General features: G+C 44.6%; 1 protein-coding gene across 2 annotated transcripts; it reads right to left on the bottom strand.

Moving 5' to 3' along the window:
• Window positions 1–917: 917 nt before the first annotated feature.
• Window positions 918–23,398, bottom strand: EREG (epiregulin). 2 transcript variants are annotated; one of them, XM_053260167.1, is made up of 5 exons: window positions 23,019–23,398; window positions 6,712–6,798; window positions 5,079–5,193; window positions 1,935–2,093; window positions 918–1,496 (listed from the first exon to the last, which is right to left on the bottom strand). In XM_053260167.1, exons 1-5 carry the CDS (start codon window positions 23,089–23,091, stop codon window positions 1,403–1,405), a joined length of 528 nt encoding a protein of 175 aa, XP_053116142.1. In that variant the 5' UTR covers window positions 23,092–23,398; the 3' UTR covers window positions 918–1,402. The 2 variants fall into 2 exon arrangements, with proteins under 2 accessions (XP_053116142.1, XP_053116140.1); XM_053260165.1 differs by lacking the exon at window positions 23,019–23,398 and adding an exon at window positions 22,645–22,917.
• Window positions 23,399–23,762: the final 364 nt, after the last annotated feature.

Here is a 23,762-nt window from a genome sequence, read left to right as displayed (position 1 = left end):
GCTGAGAAAGCCTCAGACAGAAACAGTCTGTAGTATTTTAAATAAAGTTTATTTTTCCTTTTGTCCTTTGCAATTTTAACCAGCCTTTTTGAGTGGATTTTTAACTCAGGAAAGGAGGGCTGAAAAGGTGTTTTACTCTGGCACAACACATGCCTCAAGTTTGTTTACTCAGCAACTCTACCAAGTTTGCTCATCATGTGTAGGCTGCATGTGGAAAGTGTTTTTTTGTACTTGTTCATTGGTAAAGAGGAGAGTTCCCTGGAATTTTGTCCACACCAGTGGGGGGGGGGGGGGATTAAAATGTTAGAAGTGGGCGTAGCGGCAGCAATTGAGCTACTAAAGGAATAGTTTAAGTTTAAAGGAACAGCCTTTGTGGGTGAAAGCAAGTGAGAAGATGATTCAGCATTTGTCTTCCCCTCACATGAGTTTGCTCTAAGTCAAAGGCTGGGTTAAATCCACTACATATGTGTTAAACAATATGATAATGTATTTAGAGACGAGGCTCCATGCACTCACACTTTGCCTTGATCAGAAATGCATCTCTAGGAAGTGATTGTGGAAGCTGCACCTGTTAAATGTGTGCCTGGATACATCCAACTGAGAGACCAAGGCAACATTCCATGTTGATTTATCTGTTGTGGAAACTGCATTGCAGAGACTTCTGGGAGAAGGTTCTAGGGTGCACACAACTTATTTGAGACACTAGATAGGCCTTCACTGGTGCTTATGAAAACCAACAAAAGTATGTGTTCATATGCCTCTGTGGTTGCTCATTGTGTGCAAAGTACAATAAGAATGGGAAAGTTCTCTTTCAGTGAACCCTATATGCCATTACTGATTTCCTTACAGAGAAATCTGATATGCCTCCAAGTAGCTTCAAGGCTCCCTGGAATTAATCCAGTGTACACAGATTAACAAAATGCCATTTATTACTTCTGATTTGAAGGGAAAACACCACAGTTTGACTTGATAGGAAGATTTAATCTTAATACAAGTACTCAGAGTTTCTTCCAGTGAATAAAATGCAATATTATGTATTATTTATTACATTTATATACCACCTGGCCCAAACAAAAAACTCTAGGCAGTTTATAAAATAAACTCTTTCACAGTGTACCACATGTAAGTGGTGAGAAGATTACACTTTTTACAAAATACGTATGCACGTGTATACACACACACCCCAACCACACACAACCACATATACACACAAATGCAAGTTATTAAATTATCAAAGGCAGCACAGAAAATTTAAAAATACAAATAAAAATATTAAAAAAATAGCCCCTTTGACCTGTACATACACTTCGATCTACATCATTTTGAAATTCTGGTTTAGAACATAAATATTAATAAAATAAGGTATTAATAATATTAAATAATAGTCAAGGAATCCTGTTATTCATACATTAAGTAGCTTATGGTCTTTTCCAGCTTCTGTAGGAATCTCTTTGTAGTTCTCACTTGTGGCAAGTCTTTTCTTCTTGTTCTGGTGCCTATGAAAATTCAAGGGAGAAGCAGCAACTTTAGAAGAATGCAAAATGGATTCTAGACAATGGGATCCATAACTCATTCCTTTTTAGCATAAACCACTTTGAGAACTCTATTGTTGTTGTTGAATAGCAGTATCTAAGTATTTTATTAACAACAATGTATCCCAGTAAGGATCCTTCAAAACATTACACAGGAGCAAGCCATGGATTATACACTCCACAGAGAACTGCAGGCAAGCCCAAATACCTAACAAGTCTACCTGTACGAGATACAAGTTTGCTGCATTCATATTTAAGATTTGTTGGTGTACATCTAAAAATAAGTGTAAAGAACCCAAATGGATCCAGGAATCTACCATAGCCCATGAATGTACATAGTAACTCTGTTACTGTTGTGCTTGGGGCTCTGGAATGCATGTAATATAAAATTAGAGGGCTTACCATCTGCAACCATAGTACATGGCAATGGCAACTGCAGCGAGGAAAAATATAACCAGGAGAAGAGCGAGTGCCACATATTCATTGGTCAGGGGCTGCTGGACAAGATCTGGATCCAGAATGGAATGGCTACACCGGTGGCCAGTATAGCCCTTATAACACCTGGGAGAGGTGGAGAACAGTCAATAATATATATTTTGAAGAATTCGTTTGTGCAAAATAAAGTCATACTTCCTGATGACCTACAGATACAAAATTTTGCATACACAATCTAGCCACTGAAATTAGCTGAATGTACTACTTTTTTATACTAGAATATGCATGGTGAAAATTTCACACTTTTTTGGGAAGAAATTCTGAATATCAGAATTCCTGATTACCTACAAATACCACATTTTGCTTGAACATTCCTGCCACTTAAAAATTAGCTGAATGAAATACTTTACACACCAGAATATGCTTCAGGATATGTTTAATTCCCTCTCCCCACCATTTTTAGCAGAAATTCTGAATTAATCATCATGTTTTAGCTCTTATTTTCTCAGACTTTTTAACACTCAATCAGATCAGTAATTCCAAAATCCCACAAAAAGCAGATCTCTCAGATTCAAATTTACCATTATTTAAATTTACCATAGATGGACATTATCCTATATAATAAAACCCTAGCGTGTGCGCCCGTGTCTTCCCTGGCGTGTCCGCCCATGTCTCCCTTGGCCGTTCTGGGCATGCGTGGTGCGCGTGCGCAGAAGAGCTGAGGGAGACACAGGCGCCGGCCGCCATGTTGGCCGGTTGATCGGCCCGGCCGCGGGAAGGCCGGAGGCCGCGGCTGCGGGACCGGGCGGGCCGCGGGGAGGGCAGAGGCGGCGGCGGCGGGACCGGCCTTGCTGCGGGGAAAGCCGAGGCAGTGGCGGCGGGTCCAGCCCGGCCGCGGGAAGGGAAGCGGCAGCCTCGGCCAGAGGACGAGGTCCAGCTGAGGCAGTGGCGGAGCCGCAGCCTCGGCCAGAGGAGGGCCCAGGCCGCAAGGGAGGGGGAAAACAGCAGCAGACACACTGCGGCCGAGCCAGCGGCGGAGCCGCGGCCTTGGCCAGAGGAGACCTGGGGAAAGCCGGAGCCCTGGGTAAGCGGGCCCTGCTGAGGGCCCCGGCCGGAGGAGGCGGAGGGCCCGGGCGGGAGGAGGCGGCTGGGGAGGGCGGAAAAGGCTACTAGTGCCCGTTAATTTAACGGGCTGAAAGACACTAGTTATACAATAAAATGAATAGTGTTGGAGGTTGAAATCCTACAGATTTCAAACTGTTCTTTTACTTCCCTTTTACAAGATTGTTAACAATTCTATTATATATTTAATTTCTTGAACTTTCCCATAAGTGTAATAAACTACACAAAATGACTTTGTCCAGTTAACAATGGGCTATATCTATATCTATATCTATATCTATATCTATATCTATATATATATCTGACCTGTCCAAAGCACCCGACAGTTTACACAGTTTACAATATTGAAAGAAGCAACAGTTACAGAATATTTAAGAATCAGTGGCTGACATCCCAATGAAGCACTTGCAGAAGGATGTCACACCAGTGCAAAGCTGTTGCACTTGCTACTCGCGCTACGTCTGGAGCTTGCATTCCAGACTGGTGCTGCACTACTCCACCCATGCTTGTGCAACTGCAGTAATTCTCACTTGTTTTAAATATAACCTTTGTATAATTGCGCAGAAAGTTGGACAAATCTCTGCAGTTCTCCCAGCAACTATGTGATTTTCTTGCTCCTTGCTTATTACACAAGCACTTTGTTAGCATGTCAGCCAATGTTTTCTCAGGCCATTGATGGTCTCTTGAGGAACTGAGGGCAAGGGCTACCTAGACTGGGGACCTCTCCATTTTATTTATTTATTTTTTGCTTCCCTCTAGGGACATAGGTCTTTCCGTAGCCTTTGGGAAGGTAGAGGAAGGGCTACCCTTCCCCTTTATGGAAGCGCTAAACACAATGCCAAGAATTCTGTTGAACAATGTGGCAGGGCTGGGGCAGTGATTAATGCTACACATAGGTATGCATGGGAGCCTTGCTTTGTGGGGGCTGAGGGCAGATTGCCCCAGTGCGCCCCCCCCCGCACCAGGCAGCCCTGGTCTGGCTCCTTCTCCCCTCTATCTGCTCCTGCCAAGCTTGCTGCTGGGGCTAACATGCCAATAACAGGGGATGTATGGTTTGGGAGAGGCCAGCCCTGCATGGGATGCTGCCCAAGAGGCTCAGGCCCTCCGGCAGCTACTTCTAGGGGCTCCAGCTCTGTACTGGGACCATTGCTCAGGTTCTGCTATGTTGAGATCCACTGCTGGGGCTAGCGCTGGTCTTGCCTCTTGTCTCAGAGTCTCTACTGTGAAGGTGGGGATGTGGCTTCTTCAGTTTCAAGGAGGCCAGTACCACACAATTCTCAATAAATTGGGAGCGGTTTGTGGGGGGGGGGGGGCGGAAATCCATGTCCAGATCTCCTGGCATCCCTGCTGAGAACGATCACATCTGCCAGTTCAATTGTGATGCTTGGGGAAATGAGGAGCCCACTGTGAGTCCACATATTTATTTTGGAGCTCCCATTAATTTCAGCAGTAGAGTCATGCTTGTGCCTGATTCACTTTCTCCTGCTGAAATCAAGATGTCACAGTGCTTAACTTTGGCTAGAGCATGCCCCAGGCGTTTGCCTGCCACTTCTTCTTGGAGGCTACACCTTGTAATCAAGACAATTTATATTAAAATCACTTTAAAAGCTTAGTAAGTAGACTTAAAATACAGGTGAGAAAGTGACCAAAGCCTGCACAGAACTGGTGATAATGGTCACAGCTTGGGCCTTGCTCTTGCTCCTTTGCCTTCAGTTGCAACCCAACATGCAGAAATTAAGCAGATGATCATGAAATCTATCTTGATATGAAGAAGTGGGGTGTGTGGAACTGCTTGATCTCTGGGTGCCAGTCTGCTGTTAAGGGCACAGGAGCAGGGGCTATATTCTGAACTATTCTATCATGATGGAGTGCCTATTAAGTTTAACATTCCATTGTTAAAAGTGTGTGTGACACAGATTACATTCTGCCATTATGAACAAAGCGCAGAAGGGCAGACTATATTTGATTATTCTGCAGCATTCCTCTTACCTGCAGTGGGGCTGATCCCTCTCCGCAACATATATGCACTCCCCATTAAAGCAGAAGTTTTGCCATTCGGACTTGCATTCTGTGAGCTCAACTTGAGCAACACGTGGATTGTTTTCTGTTTGAACGACACAAATAGATAGGAAAACATGTTGTTATTGCCTTCTCATTTTAGTATTTTCACTGATGGTCAGTTTACTTTTAAAGCGAAGAATGAAGAACTTTTCCATAACTTGCATGGACTAAAAGAAAGCAAGTGTGATGTAGTGGATGGAATGGTGCACTGAGACTGGGGAGAGGTGGGCTCAGTCATTAAGCTCACCTTTATGGACCAGTCACTATCGTTCAGCCTAACCCACTACTATTGTGAAGATAAAATGGGGGTACATTATGTGTGCCACACCACCCCATGTTCTTTGGTGGGATAAAAATGTAATTAACTTAAAAATTAACTGTTTGGGGATATCCTAAATCCAGGATATAACCTTGTCCAACTGCTTTCCCCCACAATTTGGAATATTACTTCTCTACTAAATTTATATTGCACCTTTCTTCCATGATGGAGTGTCCATAGTGTTCTCAGGCAGTCATCCATTCAGATACTGACTAGACCTAGATATGCTTGGCTTCAACAGGTGACTGTACAATGTGCTCTCAGACCTGGGAAATTTAAAGGCCATGTGCAGAGATTGATTTACTAACAGGTATTGTTTCTTTCTTCTTTTTTTTAAACTATTACTACTTAAAGACTTTAAAAAAACAAAACCAAACCCTCCTCTTGCATTTGAAGGTCTGGATCTTGTAAGGTGTTTGGTACGGCCACACTATAAGATCTGGTCATTTAGGGCACGATCTACAGGAAACATTTCCTGTGCAAGCTCTGTTGGAAGGAAGGAAAACTGTCCAAGAGCACAGTAATGAACTTCTATCTATTGTTATGTCTTTGAATGGTTAGTTACATTGTGATTAAAGCATTATTGTTTACATATAAAGTGTCATCAATATACATTAGAAGCCCAGCCAAATTACAAATATAGTGGTTTTATGTGAAGCTTCCCATCTTCTAATTTGGGCTGGATGACTGGTTGTGTATATTTGATGCTCATGAAAGTGAGTCTTGCTGAAGAAGAGAGGAATTCTCTGAAGACAATCACACCAGAGATTAAAAAAATTCAGAGAGGGCTATATTCCCACAAGATAACTGAATTTTAAAGATGAATGTGGATGTTTACTACAGTTTTTTTCTGCAGTGCATCTGGATTGGAATTATACAACCACATAAGCAAGGCTTTTAAAAGCATAAAACCCTATATTCATCTGTCAGTTATTATCTATTAAACATCATTTATTTCTATTAATTAAATTATTTAAAATGATCTATTAAACAGTCATGATAGTAAGTCTATTGGTTGCCTTGACCTTGAAAACATAGAATTTGACAGTATACCCCCTCTTCTTTGTGCCATATTTAATGGGATACAGAATTTCAAAATTTGGTCTGTAAGCTCTCCCTGCAGCCCAAGTGTACTGTGAAGATGTTCTCACTGTAGCCAGAGACAGAAGCAGAAGCCAGTGGGCATTCTGAAAATGTTTTGCAATTTTTTAAATTAAGCAAGAATTAGAAAATCAAACTCACCCAGAGCAGTTGTACAGTTTTCAGTTGCATTGAATCTACATAATGGGATGATTGTTGTACCGAGAATGGTTTGAAATAGGTGCAAACCTGAGGAGAAAGAATGTACCAGGTTAAATATAAGGGGGAGGAGTGAGCTCCCCAAATTATTTCTAGTATTTAAAAATCCTGTCATTTTGTCCTGTTAGCACTCATGCAATCTTGCTGCAAAAGGCTGCACAACAGGATGTTTCTCCAGCTTGTGCCAACACCACTCCCAGTGGCTCTTGCCATGCTAACACTGTACCCAACCCTAAATGAGAGCTGATTCATAGTGTGTTTCAAGGGTGTTTGCAGTGTGTATGTGTAGTGAAAGTGTGAAGCAGAACTGTATATGCATTTCTAGTTAAAGAGTGGACATAGTCCTTTGTACACACTGCCCGTCGCTACTACTGATTGGATGGTTTAGTGAGGTACTCAGATTGGCCGGGGTCGGACATGGAGGAGTGCCAAGAAGATGATCGAACTTGACTATCCAGAGGAAGTAAAAATCATGACAAGAGAGCCATAGCAGCCAATTGCTATTACCCAGTGTATGCAATCTGCTTCTCCTTGCAGGTTTACAAAAATGCATTTGCATTTCATGCTTTCTTTGCTGCATTTATACTGGAATTTGGAGTGGCAGGCATCCTTGCCATGTAAAATATGAACTCTGAGTTTTGAGAAACAAACATCACCAATTTCAACCTGAACATAGTCAAGTCTGAGAAGATGCATTGGGAGTACTGAGATTTGATTGCCACCCTACATCGAGAGGGGTTTTCCCCTTCTCCATTAACATACAAATCAGAATGCATGTTGGAAGTACAATTTATAGATAGTTAGATGTAGACTCTTCTGCGTACTGAGAGACATGATCCTTACTGGAAGGAGCCATGCTTAAATGAAATCTTGAAAACACATCAAACCAACTCCAGTGGAACTCAAACACATCTGTAAGACTATCTTAGATACAATCCAGGAATTTCCACATCAGTCCAGTTAAAAATCATAGTTGGTGGGTGGGTGGGGGGAATCTCACTCACGCATTTTGCTATTATATATCAAAAGGCCTATTTTTTAGGGCTGTGCATGACTGCAGATATTGGGTCAGATCAGATCGGGTTGGATCCAGAACCTCAGATGTTGATTCGGATCCTTTTAGACCCTTCTGAAGGTCAGGGTTGGAAAAACCATCAGTTTTTTGATCATCAAAAATCCTCATAAAAGTCCATAGAGAAAGGGAAAAAATGCACACACACCCCACCCCCGGAGGCTAGTCCAGGAACTCTGAAAATGGGCACATAAGCAAGGAAGGATATTTGGACTCTGTTTCTGATGAAAACTGAATCTGATCATCCAAGTGTAATTTTTTTAAAAGTAAGATGGAAATTGTAATCGCAGAGAATGTGGAAGAAATGTGATGCAACATCCAAGAATCTCAGGGGAAGTGATGTAAACGAGAATCGCAGGAGAAACCTGGAAACCTGCCACTTGCAATTGTAAGCCATTTAAAACGTGCAGTTTAAAAATGCATGGGCAAGCTGGCAGGCCTGCATACCGTCTCAAGCAGTGGCACTCTGCCTGGTATCTTGGGTGGGGTGGCGGCCCTCTGCCCAGCATCCCACAAGTGCAGAGGCCATTTGTGTGGTCAGCAACACCATGCTAACTATGCATGCACAGAGTCCATAGCTGCACCGCCGCCCCATGTGGGATGCTGGGTGAAGCTCCACCGACCCGCACAGGCTACTGGGCAGAGCACTGCTGCTTGAGACAGTTTGAAAGTGCTGCGGTAACTCTGCTAAGTGCCTGCACATTTATTTTTAAAGGTGTCTAGCACTCCCCGCCCCCGCCACCACCCTCACTGGCTGCTACTGCTCTACCCCTAATGCCCCTAGTGGTCAATAGGTGCTACGAGTCAATGCCATTAGGAGCTGCATGTCCAACATGCAAAAGCTACACATTAAATAATATTATGTAACTGCAAAGGTCATGCCACATGAAGATTCAAAAGTGAAGCAGAGGCAGCAACATCTCTTGAAGAGAATCCCAGTCACTGCCAGAAATAGTGACTCAGCAGGTAGAATGCTTTGTGCTGATTCAGAACGAGCCACCACCCTGCAAAGGAATTAAACAGACACCATACAGTGCCAACACTGGCTTTTGTGAAAGCTAATAACTACATGTGGTTAGTAGGGTACGCTTCAAACAAATACTGTATGGAGCAGTCCTTATAATTTGTATGCGTGTTCTCACATTGTTTCATTTCTCTACATTTTATAGCTAACTGGCAGCTGAATGTCTGAACTAACTCAATTGAAAAGCATTTAGTATTTGAGACAATATTTAGTTATGTAAGTTCTATCTCGGATGTTTGATCTCAGGCTGGCCCAAAGCACCCCACCACCACAAATTTCATGCCATGAAAGTATGCGTATGTTTATTTTCAGAGACCACCATATTTCTACCCCATGAGCCCCCTAGAATGTTGCTATATGGTGACGTAGCATCAGTGATAGCGACTTCTGAGTAAAAACAGAGGCAACCACCAGGAGGGAAGCCATCTTTTTTTTTTTTTTTAAAATCCAGAAGTTCCCATCAAAGGAACACTATATCACCATGTAGCATCATTCTAGGGAACTTTTGGAGGTGGGGAAATGGTTGCCAGTAGTTGCTGGCAGGAATTCCACACTAGGCTGGTAAGTTTTGCCCCCGCCCCCAACCACTGGTGTATGGTTTTGCAGGCAACCTCCCCATTCAACTGTGCTAAGTTCTAGTTTGATCTATGAGGTCATTCACACATGCAAGTCATCATTTGATGCTGCAGAAATCAGTCAAAGAGCTTGACTGTGTACGGATAGAGCTAATTAGCTTGTATGGAGATGCAAACATCACAAAAGGGGTCATACTACAATCTCAGAGAAGCAGGCGGATATGCTGGTGGAGATCTTTAAGGCTCAAGATGGGGAAGCCACAGACACTGAAACTCATTCCAGTCCAACAACAGGTTCCCAAGTTCAGGTGTAATTCTCCTCAATACATTTCTTGGCTCTAAAAGAAAACTGCCTTCCTAATCCACACTGTTGCATTCCAGTTAAGGCCCAGTGACGTCAAGGGGAGAGCAAAGGAGGAATGGATAAGGTATCGGTGTTGTACAGCTAAAGGAACAGCCGTTCCTTTAATCATTTCTTGTTTCAGAGTTTCTTAACACGCCTCTGTCTCTCACTGCCTTCAAGTGTATCAAATGGATTAACAAAGTCTGAAGAAGGTGGGGTAATGTTTGCATTAATATAACTACTTGGGTCATTAAACAAATACTGTTATCTTACCTTTTATAAGTGAGATGGTGGCTACTTATTATTGCCTTACTGGAATGTTATAGTTATTATTATTGTATTGATGGAATGTTAGTGCAATACATATTCCTGCTTTACAGGAAAGTTAGCATTGCTCTGCAAGCAGGCTACCTGTACTGGAATGCAAATGCTGTTGCTCATGTGTGTCTTTATAATTAAGGAAAAATACTGTGCTAGAAAGTACACAGTATGATTTAGGGTTACTGCTCTTTACAGACTTTTTGCTTCAGTAAGCTCACTGCTAAGGATCAATGCCAATGAAAGCCAGCAGAGCCTGTAACCAAAGAAGTGGCTGTTTAGTTCAAATCAATGTAAATTTCAGGCCCATCCTTGGCTCCAAGTGTTTAGGAGTCCTTAGGATTACTAGGTCACAGAATTCTCCTTTCTATGTTGCTCATCAGGTGGGTGTCCAATCACAGATCACTTTCGAGCAGAGATGTGCAAATCGATTTGAATTCAGATCAATTTGACTCAAATCCGAATCAAACCCCTTAAAAGGGCAATCTGAATCAAATTTTTGTAAATTGATTCGGATCCAATTAGAGAGCCACTGGGCACCTTTTTTTAAACCATTCAGGTCCCCTGATTGGTTTAAAGGCACCAAAACAGGGTCAAATAGATTCAAAATAGAGTCAAGTTTTTGAACCAGATTCGAATTTGAAATAAATTTTTGGAATTTGATTTGAGTTCAAAATGAATCCAAATATTCGTTTTGTGCATATTTCTACTTTTAAGCTCAAGACCTGGTTGAGCTTGATCCTGGTTGGCTCCTTTGTTAACAGTCCCCAAGCCTTTTCCATAGACCTTTGCCGCTTTCACCTGCTCTTCTCACAGATTCCTGCATGCCACTCTACTGTTTTACGCCATTCCCCCGACCCCACCTTTTGCTGTGCTGTCTCTGGAGTTTCTATTTCTTTAGATACCTCAACTTTTGAAGCTTTCCAGTTCTTAACCTGCCACATGCAGCTCCTCCTTCTATAAGGTCTGTGTAAAGTTTTAACCCAGCCAAAGACCTTCCCTTCCCTCAAAGAAGCTGTGCTTTTCTTGCCAATCTCAGAGCAGTTGTAATATTTATGAAGTTTCCACCACATTACACTAGTTCAACCAATTGGTGTCCAAGATTTCAATGACACAATCACAGTGCAATACAATACAGAAGCTTATGTTTATGGTCTTACATACAGGACTGTTTTCTGTGATTGACTCTTATTGAGAGGGTTCACAAATGACCAAGCACCACTTAAATTTTTAATTAGTAATTATAAGTACAAAAGTGCATGGTGGAATGTATCCATGACCTACCCTGACTATGACTGGGGATAAACATACAGCATCATCTACACAATTAATCATCACTGGAATATATACAGTATCTACATATGCCAGACAAGTTTTCCTCCTCCAGAGTGAACAGAAGGATTAATGAAGAAGAGATGCCACTGGTGCTTTCCTTTCCAACATCTATTCACACTTATATCACCTGTATCTGTGATGGAAATTTGCCCCCACATATAGTTAAGCAGAGCCAATAGGACTACTCTAGAATAACTGACTATAAGACTGGTGTCAGGCAACAGACTCAGGTGGCAGTTTCATAGAACATGGCCACAGAAGTCAGTTAAGTAAACCTTTGAAATAAAACAAAAGCCCCTTAATTTTGGTTGGAATCTAAAGAAATCCTTAGGCTCACACAAAGTGTTTTGACATTGTTCTTTAGGATAGGATAGAAGCTGCCATATACTGAGTCAGACCATAGGTCCATCTAGCTCAGTATTGTCTACACAGACTGGCAGCAGCTTCTCCAAGGTTGCAGGCAGGAATTTCTCTCAGCCCTATCTTGGAGAAGCTATCACCAAACCTTCTGCTCCTAGAGCGGCTCTATCTCCTAAGGGGAATATCTTACAGTGCTACACATCAAGTCTCCCATTCATATGCAACCAGGGTAGACCCTGTTTAGCTAAGGGGGCAAGTCATGCTTGCTACCACAAGACCAGCTTTCCTCTCCTTTGAACAGCTGACCCCTCAGTGCTGTATTTATTTTATTATATATTTTTATCCCAGCTTTCAGATAATATTGTTGTCTCCTAAAGCAGATCCCATCAATCGAAAAACAAGATACAGACCTTTCCATCAGGCTTACAAACTAAAAAGACAGTTGCACACAAGGAAAGGGGAGTAGAAAGGGGGGAAGGAGAAAGATCAGTTTTACTCGTAAAACAGGCACTGATATCGAGCTGGGGTCAAGATGCTCTTTCCTCAGTGGTGTTCTTGCTAGGATAGAATAGGTGCATCTACCAGTGGCCCTTAGGCCTCTGCCTTGTGACAGAGGCCTGAGTGTCCTTCCCCTCACTTCTGCAAGACCAGAATCTTTCTGACAGGGAGGGGAAGAAAGAAGTTCTCTGCAGCAACTTGTTCTCTGGCCAATGGGCTGGTATTGCTAGGACATTCTTCTGGGGGGTGGGGGGCTCAGTGACCTTGGTTCCTCATAATCTGCTCCATAAGTTCTCTTCCATTTGTCATATGGTATGAAGAGGTGGGAGGAGACCTGGAATGAGTTTCACCAAGTTGTTTGAATTTTTAGCTTTAAAAAAGCACCTTTTTGTTTTTGCATTCATTAAGATCACACAACCAGTTTGGACAATATACGCTCCCTCTCATGCAAGTTGGGACGTGAACATGATGTGAGTGGCCATGTCCTGCCTCCCTTCCTGTTGAACCATTGCCTAATCAGATGGAGGAACATAGGAAGATGCCATATACAGAGTCAGACCATAGGTCCATATAGCTCAATATTGTCTATACAGCCTGGCAGCAGCTTAGAGAAGGTTGCAGGTGGGAATCCCTCTCAGCCCTATCTTGGAGATTCCAGGGAGGGAACTTGGAACCATAAGAACAGCCCTGCTGGATCAGGCCCAAGGCCCATCTAGTCCAGCATCCTGTTTCACACAGTGGTCCACCAGATGCTGCTGGAAGTTGATAGCATGACATCAACTCCTCCTACAGGCAGGAGCTGATGGCATGCCCTCTCTCCTACTGTTACTCCCTTGCAACTGGTACTCAGAGGCATCTTGCCTTTGAGGCTGGAGGTGGCCTATAGCCCTCCGACTAGTAGACGTTGATAGACCTCTCCTCCATGAAGTTATCCAAACCCCTCTTAAAGCTATCCAGTTTTTTGGCTGTCATCACATATTGTGGCAGAGAATTCCACAAGCTGATTATGTGCTGTGTGAAAAAGTACTTCCATTTCTTGGTCCTAAATTTCCTGGCAATCAATTTCATGGGATGACCCCTGGTTCTAGTGTTATGTGAGAGGGAGAATAATTTCTCCACACCATGCATGATTTTATAGATTTCTATCATGTCTCCCCGCAGTCGTCTTTTTTCCTAAACTAAATAGCCCCAGGTATTGTAGCCTTGCCTCATAAGAAAGGTGCTCTAGGCCCTTGATCATCTTGGTTGCCTTCTTCTGCACCTTTTCCAGTTCTACAATGTCCTTTTTTAGATGTGGTGACCAGAATTGTACGCAGTACTTCAGCTGTGGCTGCACGATAGTTTTGTATAAGGGCATTATAATATTAGGAGTTTTATTTTCAATCCCCTTTCTAACGATCCTTAGCATGGATTGGCCTTTTTCACAGCTGCCACACATTGAGTCGACACTTTCAAGCTGTCCACCACGACCCCAAGATCCCTCTCCTGCTCAGTCACTGACAGCTCAGATCCCATCAGCGTATACTTGAAGTTGGGGGTTTTCGTCCCAATGTGCATCACTTTACACTTGCCAACACTGAACTGCATTTGCCACTTTGTCGCCCACTCACCCAGTTTGGAGAGATCCTTTTGGAGCTTTTCACAATCTATTTTGCATTGCACTACCCAAAAAAGTTTGGTATCATCTGCAAGTCTGGCCACCTCACTGCTTACCGCTACTTCTACATCATTTATGAATAAACTAAAAAGCACCAGTCCCAGAACAGATCCCTGGGGGACCCCACTTCTTACTTCCCTCCATTGTAAAAACTCTCCATTTATACCTACTCTCTGTTTCCTGTCCTTCAACCAGTTAGCAATCCACACATGTACTTGTCCCCTTATCCCATGACTGCTAAGTTTCCTCAGGAGTCTTTGATGAGGAACTTTGTCGAAAGCTTTTTGGAAGTCCAGGTATACTATGTAATTTTTACTATGTAATGCAAACATGCAGATGCTTTTCCCAGAGTGCCCCCATCCTTTGAGGGGAATATCTTACAGTGCTCACTCATGTAGTCTCTCATTCAAATGCAAACCAGAGTGGATCCTGCTTAGCAAAGGAAAAAATTTATGCCTGCTATCACAGTACCAGATCTCCCATAGACCAAGAGGTTTGCAGTATTTAAATTACATACAGAGGGATGACTGGACAATCGCCTTCCATGATTATCCAGTGGTGCCCCAGATGGGGAGTAGGACATGGATACTCACAACATGTTCACATCCTGAATTACACAGGATGAGGTTGGTCAGCAAATATCATCCAAACTGGCCCAAGTTTCCAATGGCTTGCAAGGCACCAAAGGGGCAGGAGAAGAGCCTCAAAGCTAAGAAATCACTCCTTTCCATTGGGACCCCCATCACTTATGCCAACATAAGTCCCTTTGGCTGCAAGGAAACTAAACTAGTTGAAGAATAAGTGTGGAAGCTTAACCTGTTTGAGGACTGTAGTCAATTAATAGGGTTTAACAGCATACATGCGGGGAGAGAATCACCAAGGATGTCTAACACAGATATTTTGAATTTCAGAAGAGGAAACTTCTCCAAAATGAGGAGTATGGTGAAAAAAAAGCTGAGGGGGAAAATCAGGAGAGTCACTTCGCTCCAGAGTGCATGGAGTTTACTCAAAACCACAATACTAGAAGCCCAGTTAGACTGTATACCCAAAAGGAGGAAAGGTACCACTAAGTCCAGGAGGATGCCAGCATGGCTAACGGGTACCGTCAAGGAAGCCATAAAAGGGAAGAAGACTTCCTTCCGAAATTGGAAGGCCTGTCCAAACGAAGAGAACAAAAAGGAACACAAACTCTGGCAAAAGAAATGCAAGGTGACAATAAGGGAGGCAAAAAGAGAGTTTGAGGAACATTTAGCCAAAAGTATCAAGGGGAATAACAAAAACTTCTTTAAGTACATCAGAAGCAGGAAACCTGCCAGGAAGGCGGTAGGGCCATTAGACAATGAGGGAGTGAAAGGGATTATTAAGGAGGATATGGAGGTTGCAGAGAAACTGAATGAGTTCTTTGCATCTGTCTTCACGGCAGAGGATACTGAGCATATACCTGTTCCTGAACCAGGCTTTTTAGGGATGGAGGCTAGAGAGCCGAGTCAGATAAAAGTGACAAGGGATGATGTTCTAAACTGTCTGGAAAAACTGAAAGCTAACAAATCACCAGGGCCGGATGGCATCCATCCAAGAGTCCTCAAAGAACTCAAATGTGAAATTGCCGACCTTCTTGCTAAAATATTTAACTTATCCCTGAAATTGGGCTCCGTACCAGAGGACTGGAGAGTGGCAAATGTAACACCGATTTTCAAAAAGGGATCCAGGGGAGATCCGGGAAATTACAGGCCAGTTAGCCTAACATCCGTTCCAGGCAAATTGATGGAAAGCATCCTCAAGGATAAAATTGTAAAGCACCTAGAAGAACAGGCCCTGCTCGGAGTGAGCCAGCATGGCTTCCGCAAAGGTAAATCTTGCCTCACCAACCTTTTGGACTTCTTTGAGAGTGTCAACAAGTGTGTGGATCAAGGTGATCCAGTTGACACAGTCTACCTGGACTTCCAAAAAGCTTTTGACAAAGTTCCTCATCAAAGGCTCCTGAGGAAACTTAGCTGTCATGGGATAAGGGGACAAGTACATGTGTGGATTGCTAACTGGTTGAAAGACAGGAAACAGAGGGCAGGTATAAATGGAGAGTTTTCACAATGGAGGGAAGTAAGAAGTGGGGTCCCCCAGGGATCTGTACTGGGACCAGTGCTTTTTAATGTATTCATAAATGATCTAGAAGCAGGGGTAAGCAGCAACGTGGCCAAATTTGCAGATGATACCAAACTCTTCCGGGTAGTGAAATCTCAAACGGATTGTGAGCAGCTCCAAAAGGATCTCTCCAACCTGGGGGAGTGGGTGACAAAATGGCAAATGCAGTTCAATGTTAGCAAGTGTAAAGTGATGCACATTGGGACGAAAAACCCCAACTTCAAGTATATGCTGATGGGATCCGAGCTGTCGGTGACGGACCAGGAGAGGGATCTTGGGGTTGTTGTTGACAGCTCGTTGAAAGTGTCGACTCAATGTGCGGCAGCTGTGAAAAAGGCAAATTCCATGCTAGGGATCATTAGGAAGGGGATTGAAAATAAAACGGCTAACATTATAATGCCCTTATACAAAACTATGGTGCGACCACACTTGGAGTACTGCGTACAGTTCTGGTCACCACATCTTAAAAAGGACATTGTTGAACTGGAGAAGGTACAGAAAAGGGCAACCAAGATGATCAGGGGACTAGAGCACCTTTCCTATGAGGCAAGACTACAACACCTGGGGCTTTTTAGTTTAGAAAAAAGACGACTGCGGGGAGACATGATAGAGGTCTATAAAATCATGCATGGTGTGGAGAAAGTGGAGAGAGAGAGATTCTTTTCCCTCTCACACAACACTAGAACCAGGGGTCACTCCATGAAATTGATTGCCAGAAGGTCTAGGACCAACAAACGGAAGTACTTTTTCACACAATGCGTGATCCACTTGTGGAATGCTCTGCCTTAGGATGTGGTGACAGCCAACAACCTGGATGGCTTTAAGAGGGGTTTGGATGACTTCATGGAGCAGAGGTCTATCAATGGCTACTAGTCGGAGGGCTGTAGGCCACCTCCTGCCTCAAGGGCAGGGTGCCTCTGAGTACCAGTTGCAGGGGAGTAATGGCAGGTGAGAGGGCATGCCCTCAACTCCTGACTGTAGGCTCCCAATGGCATCTGGTGGGCCACTGTGCGAAACAGGATGCTGGACTAGATGGGCCTTGGGCCTGATCCAGCAGGGCTGTTCTTATGTTCTTATGACCTGAAACACTGTTGCCCAAGAGTGCTTGTTCCAAGAGTAGACTGGGCAAGCAAGACTGGTTCTCCCAAGTTATGCCTAGCATGGTCCACATTTCTTTAAGTTACACATGGCCATAACATGTGCCAGAAATATTCCCAACTGCGGCACGGCATGTTCAGTTGCATCCTTGTATCATCAGGAGTCCTTCCCATGCCTGCATTTCATATATTGGCACAGAAGACGGTTTTATAAAGGCTGGAATGTTAGGTGGCGGGGGATTACCCAGCCTGGCGTTAAAAAAAACAACAGAAACTGAGCAGCTCATGGGTTTGGCAGGTGAAGAAACGCCTACCCTGTAATTAGGAGGTGCAATCAAGTGGCTGTGTTTCCTGGAGAAAAGTTCAGATTCAGTAGGCAGAGGGTGACTGAAGATGCAACTCTTGGGACATTTAACAGCTCAATTAACAAATCCTTTGCAAAAAAACAAACAACAAAAAGAAGAGGGGGCCGAGGTGCAGGCCTATGAAATTTCCATTTCTGACTTATCAGTGCACCTTCCAGTAAGCTACTGTCAGGTTACAAAAGTTTGCATAGCAAAGGGCCATAGAAAGGACCATGCCACAGCCAGTCTGTGAGCTTCTAAGTTGCTGGTGAAGACAAACATTGGGAACTCTTTTCTATAAAAGCCAGTCCTAGTCCCTTCATGGTCTAGCCCAGCCTTTTACACAGCTGGGCTATGGAGAAGGGTGCTGGCTTGATTCTCAATGAATGGTCTCACCTGCAGGAGGCAGGTTTAGAATCCCTCCCCCATGGTAATCCTGAGTGTTCCCTTTACTTTCTCCCATTTAAGAACATAGTTGTCATTCAGTTCTGGGGGGGCTGTAATTGGGGACACTGGGTGGAGGGAAAACGTGGCCTCCACTGTAAACAAATTAATTATTAATTATAATTATTATTATGAATATTTGTCACTAGGTGGCCTGGTTCTCACTGGCATCGATCCTGTGTGCACAAAGTGTCTGTGCAAAGTGCTCAGGCAGAGGCACACTTTCCACCTCCCAGGGGTCCTCACAATATGCAAACTCTCTCTCCATGCATACATTGCTCATCATTACAACAGGCATTTTGCTAGCCCCTTTTGCACGTCGCCAGCTGCAGTCTTCTGCCTCCCACCCCCTGAATGAATGCCAAGCATTCTCCATGGAGAAAGTAAATCTGTCCTTAACATGGAGTCCACCATGTGGACAGATCATTACCTGGTTAGAGTTAAGCTGGCATTGGCCTCAATGACACTCTGCTGGGGTGGGGGAACAATTAGAATGATCCACCCACAGAAGCAGATGGAGTCCATGGTTTTCTGATGGCTCTGAGGAAGTTCCCTGCTGCTGTGACTGATGGCCCCATCGATTCCTTAGTTTGACCCTTTAATAACACAACTATTTCTAGACCCCTTTCCTTCTTAGGAGGGCCCAATCTGCTCTTTGGTTTCCTGAGGAGGTGGGAACAATCAAGCAGCTGGGATGATGGTTAGAGCAATGGTGGAGGAAAACACATGACAAATGAAGCTGAACACAGACTACAGCCCATTTGAGAGTCTTCCCTGTGCCAATGACGGTAACAAAGAACCATCACTTGCCCACTAACATTGCATCTGCACAGAGCCAATTAGTGGAACTTTCCTAAGTAGTAAGAGGTCTGTTATGGCTTGGACCTCAGGGTTCCTTGGAGGAGCCCTCAAAAGCCCACTGTGACCAGTTTGCAAGGCACTTCATGGCTAAACACACATCATGGTCTCAGCAGAAATTGGGTCTGCTTGGGATGTGTCCATGTGGCCCTCTTGCCCTATTAATATGAAATGCCTTTCAGTGGGTACAACCTGAGGATAAGGGCAAGATCCTTTGAGAAGTGAAGTCAGTCACATGCACATTCAACTACTGCTCTTCCTGGCAGGTGAAATCCATAGGGCAGGGCTGGCTGGCTGGCTGGGTGGAGATTGTTAATGCTTCCTAAGAGAGGGTGTTATTTTATTTGTGTTAGTTATTCCATCTGGGTGGAGATTGTTAATGCTTCCTAGGAAGGGTGTTATTTCTTCAGTGGTAAAAGAGGCTATTATGTGTGGCCCTTGTTGAAGAAGCTCTCATTAGATCCCAGAGATGAACAATTATTGGTCATTCTTGAATATTCCATTCTTGGGTAAGGTGCTTGAATGTCTGGTGGCACCTGGACCTGCAGTACTCCAGGTATTTCTGGATGAAAGTGAATATCTAGATCTCTTTCATTTTGGCTTCCAGCCCAGTATGGCAACTGAAACTGCTTTGATCATCCTGCTAGATGACCTAATTCAAGAGATGGACCTTGTACATTCTCCTGGATCTCTTAGTAGATTTTAATAGCACTGACCATGGTACCCTTCTGGGACACTTCACCAGGATGGGACTTGAGAAGGCAGGGAGTGCCATTGTACTTAAGGAGCTCTGGTCATTCCTGGGGCAGGTGGAAGGTGTTGGATAATTACTATACCACTCCACAGCCAGTGGTCTATAAAGCGCTGCAAGGAAAACCTTGTCTCCTGCCATTTACCATATACTCAAAATTGTGCAGGGATATTGTCTGGGGAGTTATGCTGCAGTGGCACCTGTATGCGGATGATACCCAGCGTGCTCTCTCTCTTTCATCAGATCCTATGGAGGCCATGGAAACCATGGCCAGAAATCAGTAATGGATTGGATGTGGGTGAACAAACTCAAAGATAATCCATACAAGATGGACATACTATTGGCACTGAGAGGTAAGCAAACCCAGAAGTGGGTTATAACCTGCTTGGATGGGACTGCATTCCCTGCTAAAGATCAGGTCACACCTTGAAGACCCTTCTGGGTCTTGCATTGCTCCTGGATGTCTAGGAGGAGGCAGTGGGCTGGAGTACCTTTGATCAGCTTAGGCTTCTGTACCAGCTGCCCCCTTACCTGGAAATACAGGTCTGACCACAGTCAAGCAAATTAGGATAACATCCAGGTTGGACTACTTTAACATGCTCTACATGGGGCTGGCCTTGAAGAGTACTTGGAAATGACACAGTCAAAAATGCAGAAGCCTGGCTCCTAACTGGAGCTCACTATATGGAGACCCAACTGAAGGAACTGATGCTAACATTTAAAGCTCTAAAGGGAACCTGAAGGACCTGCTTACCCCACATGTATTTGCTCCTTGAGTTTGATCAAGATCTGAGGCCGTGCTCTGTGCCCCCTGCTGCTGGGAATCAGTTGGTGGGCAAAAGGGATGTGGCTGTTTCAATCATGGTGCTATGGCTATGGAGCACTCTCCCGACCCACCTGATCCAGTCACAGTTTGCCTTTTGCATGGTGTACTCAGCTATTTAAGAAAGCCTTAGCGTGCTGAATAAGGGGGTCTGCTGCTCAATATGACTTTTTTTCCTGCTGTCTTGCATTAATATTAATTTTTGTTACATTGTTTTATTTTTTAAAAACAATTTTTGAAACTGTCTTGGGGGTTCCTAGGGCTGAAGGTGTCAAGAATGAATCAACAGCCTACAGTTATGACCATGGCCAGCTGAAAGTTGTCCAGTACAAGCACTATTGAAGTGAGTGGGAACTGCACAAGAGACCTACTTGCATGCACCAACCCAGTACTTAATCAAATCTATAGGTCATAGAGTTGCTATTACAAATATAGAGAAATGTGACAATGGAATGTATGAACATTCAAACACAGGCATTAAATGTTCTTCTTCAAGCTGTCAACTTTCCAGAAACCAGATTGCGAATTCAGTTGCAAAATAGCAGAGAGAAAATTGAGCATGCAAGACAACATCTCTTCATCATTTTGTTACTAGGAAACCGATATTATCCTGTGTTTTTGCTTGCATAAACCTCAATCTTAGGAGGTCAAAGATTAATGCCACAATAAATGATTACAAAGGTCCTGTAACTCTGAAGTGAAGAATGCCAGAGGGAAAACTCCCTGGCACAACTCAGTCTGTATGACCTCAGACAATGTAGTTATTTAAACAAACAAAACTATTTGCAACAAGGTTTAAATATAAAAGAAATATTATGGTCAGCATCTAATGGGCTAAAGGAGTAAGTTTCCAAAGAATGCGTGGAATCAAAAAGATATGTCAAAATTTGGATGCAATATTTGTCTGGCTATGAGATTACCATTCTGGGTCAGTTTCAGTGCACGTGCATGCACGCATGCTCACATGATTTTTGATGTCCACTCAGTAGTTAATTTTAGATCCCGCTCAGGTTAAATCAGGAAAGTCCCACTCCAAATGCATGTGCACTCACACTGTCTTGATACCGCCGCCCAGAACAAAACTCATTCCGCACATGGATGAAACAAATTAGAACACTGGTCACTTTTGCAACTAATAGCGAATACTCTGCTTCTGTGCCTGGCAGAAAGGTTCTGGGCACTTGTCCTAGAAACAGCTATTCAACAGGAGCCAATATCTTCCGTATATCTGGAGAAGACCCACAATGAATGATCTGTTAGAGAATTCCTGTATTGCAGCAATTGCTATGTACTTGCACACGGGATTAAGTCCTACTGAGCTCAGTGGGACTTGCTTCAGAGTAAGCATGCTTAGGACTGCATGGTTTCAGTATTTCTTCTTAATTGACTGGAACTGAGGATTTGTCAGACAGATCTTCAAGTCCAGAATAGAGAATGATGTCAATTTCAGTTCCCCTGAAGCAGTGCAAGTAAAACTGGAGTAAATCCATCATTGTGATGGGACTGGATTATGGAATGAATTATAAATTGTAACCCCTCAGGTTTGTATTTGGATAGGGCTGGGCTAAGCCGTGTGTGTGCCAGAGGCAGAAAAATCTGGATGTCATGCCATCCCCCCTGCAAACAAAATGTATTGTTTAAGGCCAAATCTGTTGGGAAGCTCTCCTGCATATACCTCATCTCATAGAAAGGGAGCTATGCTCTTCCACACTTCCCATTGGAGAGTGGCTTGTGCAGGTGCACTTCCCAAAAGACTGTGCCCCAAGGGCATAGCTATAATTGAGCGAAAAGGTTCAAAGCACATGGGCCCCCAGCTCCCGAGGACCCTCTAGCTCCATCTCTCCCTCTTTTCTTCATTTTCTCCCTCACTTTGGGGGTCCGCCAGAGAGAGGGATGAACACAGGCCCCCTCTCGCCCCTGCTGTGCCCCATGGGTCCAACCTGTCAGGCTCCCCACACACTGCCACTCTTAACTGCACCCAGAATCTGCCTGAGATGGCCACCTCACTGTGCCTCAGCGTCTTGACATCCTCTTCTGGTCAACATTTCCACCCCAAAATATGACTCCGGGCAAAGGACCTGGGTTTCCCCACTTGCTTTCTTTGCCTTCCTGGCCCTGCTCAGACTCCTGTGGGCCTTTAAAAATGGCACAGCAGGCAGATGTGCAACAGTAGAAATGGGGGGGGGGGCGGGGGACTGGCCTGGAGGAGCTGCAGTGGCGAGGGAGAGAAAGCGTCACCTCTTGAACTCACTCTGTTCCCAGCTCTCCGAGGCAAGGCAGAAAGGAGCTGGCTGGTGGCAACCCTAGGAGCGGCCAACAGAAAACTTGTCAACTGGAAGCCAAGCAAGCAAGCCAGAGACATTCCGCCGCTTCCCAGCTGGGTTGGTTGGTTTCCCGGCCGTGTCTCCCGCTCAGAGGAACGAGCCCCAGCAGCCGCAACAGATCCCTCTCCGCCAGGCGGCCGAGCGGCTGCAGGGGAGACGCTCGAGCAAGCGCGGCGCCCCGAAGGCACGTGCCTCGTCTGGGAGGGCTGGACGGATCTTGGCTGCTGGACAGCGCAGCCCTTGGCGCAGGCAGAGGAAGGAGGGAAGCGAGGGAAGGAGCGAGCTTACCTAGGAAGAGAAAGACGCCTTGGATCTTCGGGCAGCCCCAGCTAGCCATCGGTACGGTGGGGTGGGCTGTCATCGAACGGTAAGAGCAGAAAGGGGGCAAAGCGGGGCGAGGGTCCGGGATTTCTTGGGTATGCTTGATGCCGGTCTGGAAGCGAGACCGTCACCTCAGCGTTTTCTTCCCAACCGGCGCTCCCTCCGGCTTTATACTTTTGCCTTGGAGGGGGCGGAGGCCAGGCTGGATGACCCGCAGCGGAAGCTAAGCCGAGCTCCTTGTCGTGCCTCCTGCCGAGGGCCTTTCCCTGGTGACGAAATCGGCGGCTTAAGTGGATGTTTTACCTTCACCTAGACTAGGCGGAAGGCGCTTCTCGCCGCCTGTCTTGCCACCGCGGGGCTAAAGAGACACATGTCACGCTGTAAGAATTTTTCCAAGGCATTAGAGAAATTCTTGGGAGAAGGTCAGGTCTGTAAAAGCCATGCGCACAGAATAGAACCTCCATGGACAGAGGCAGTATATCTTACCAGAGATTGGGCCACTAGAAGTGGATATTTCCATAGTGCGCTGTTTGCAAGCTTCCCATGGCCTGGAGCCAGAATGTTGGGCACGATGGACCTTGCTTTGATCCTTCCAGATCATTTTAATGTGAAATTAAGGCCACAGCAAGCACCTGACTTCAGGGTGGCCTTCTCCTTAACTGACAGCCTAACTTGAACCTCAGCACCTGTTTCAACAGTCAGTCTCTGCAA

The sequence above is a fragment of the Hemicordylus capensis genome, chromosome 6, assembly GCF_027244095.1.
Source record: "Hemicordylus capensis ecotype Gifberg chromosome 6, rHemCap1.1.pri, whole genome shotgun sequence".
NCBI lineage: Eukaryota > Metazoa > Chordata > Lepidosauria > Squamata > Cordylidae > Hemicordylus > Hemicordylus capensis.
Note: the sequence above shows the minus strand (reverse complement) of the source record. Positions and strands in the feature narration are given on the sequence as shown.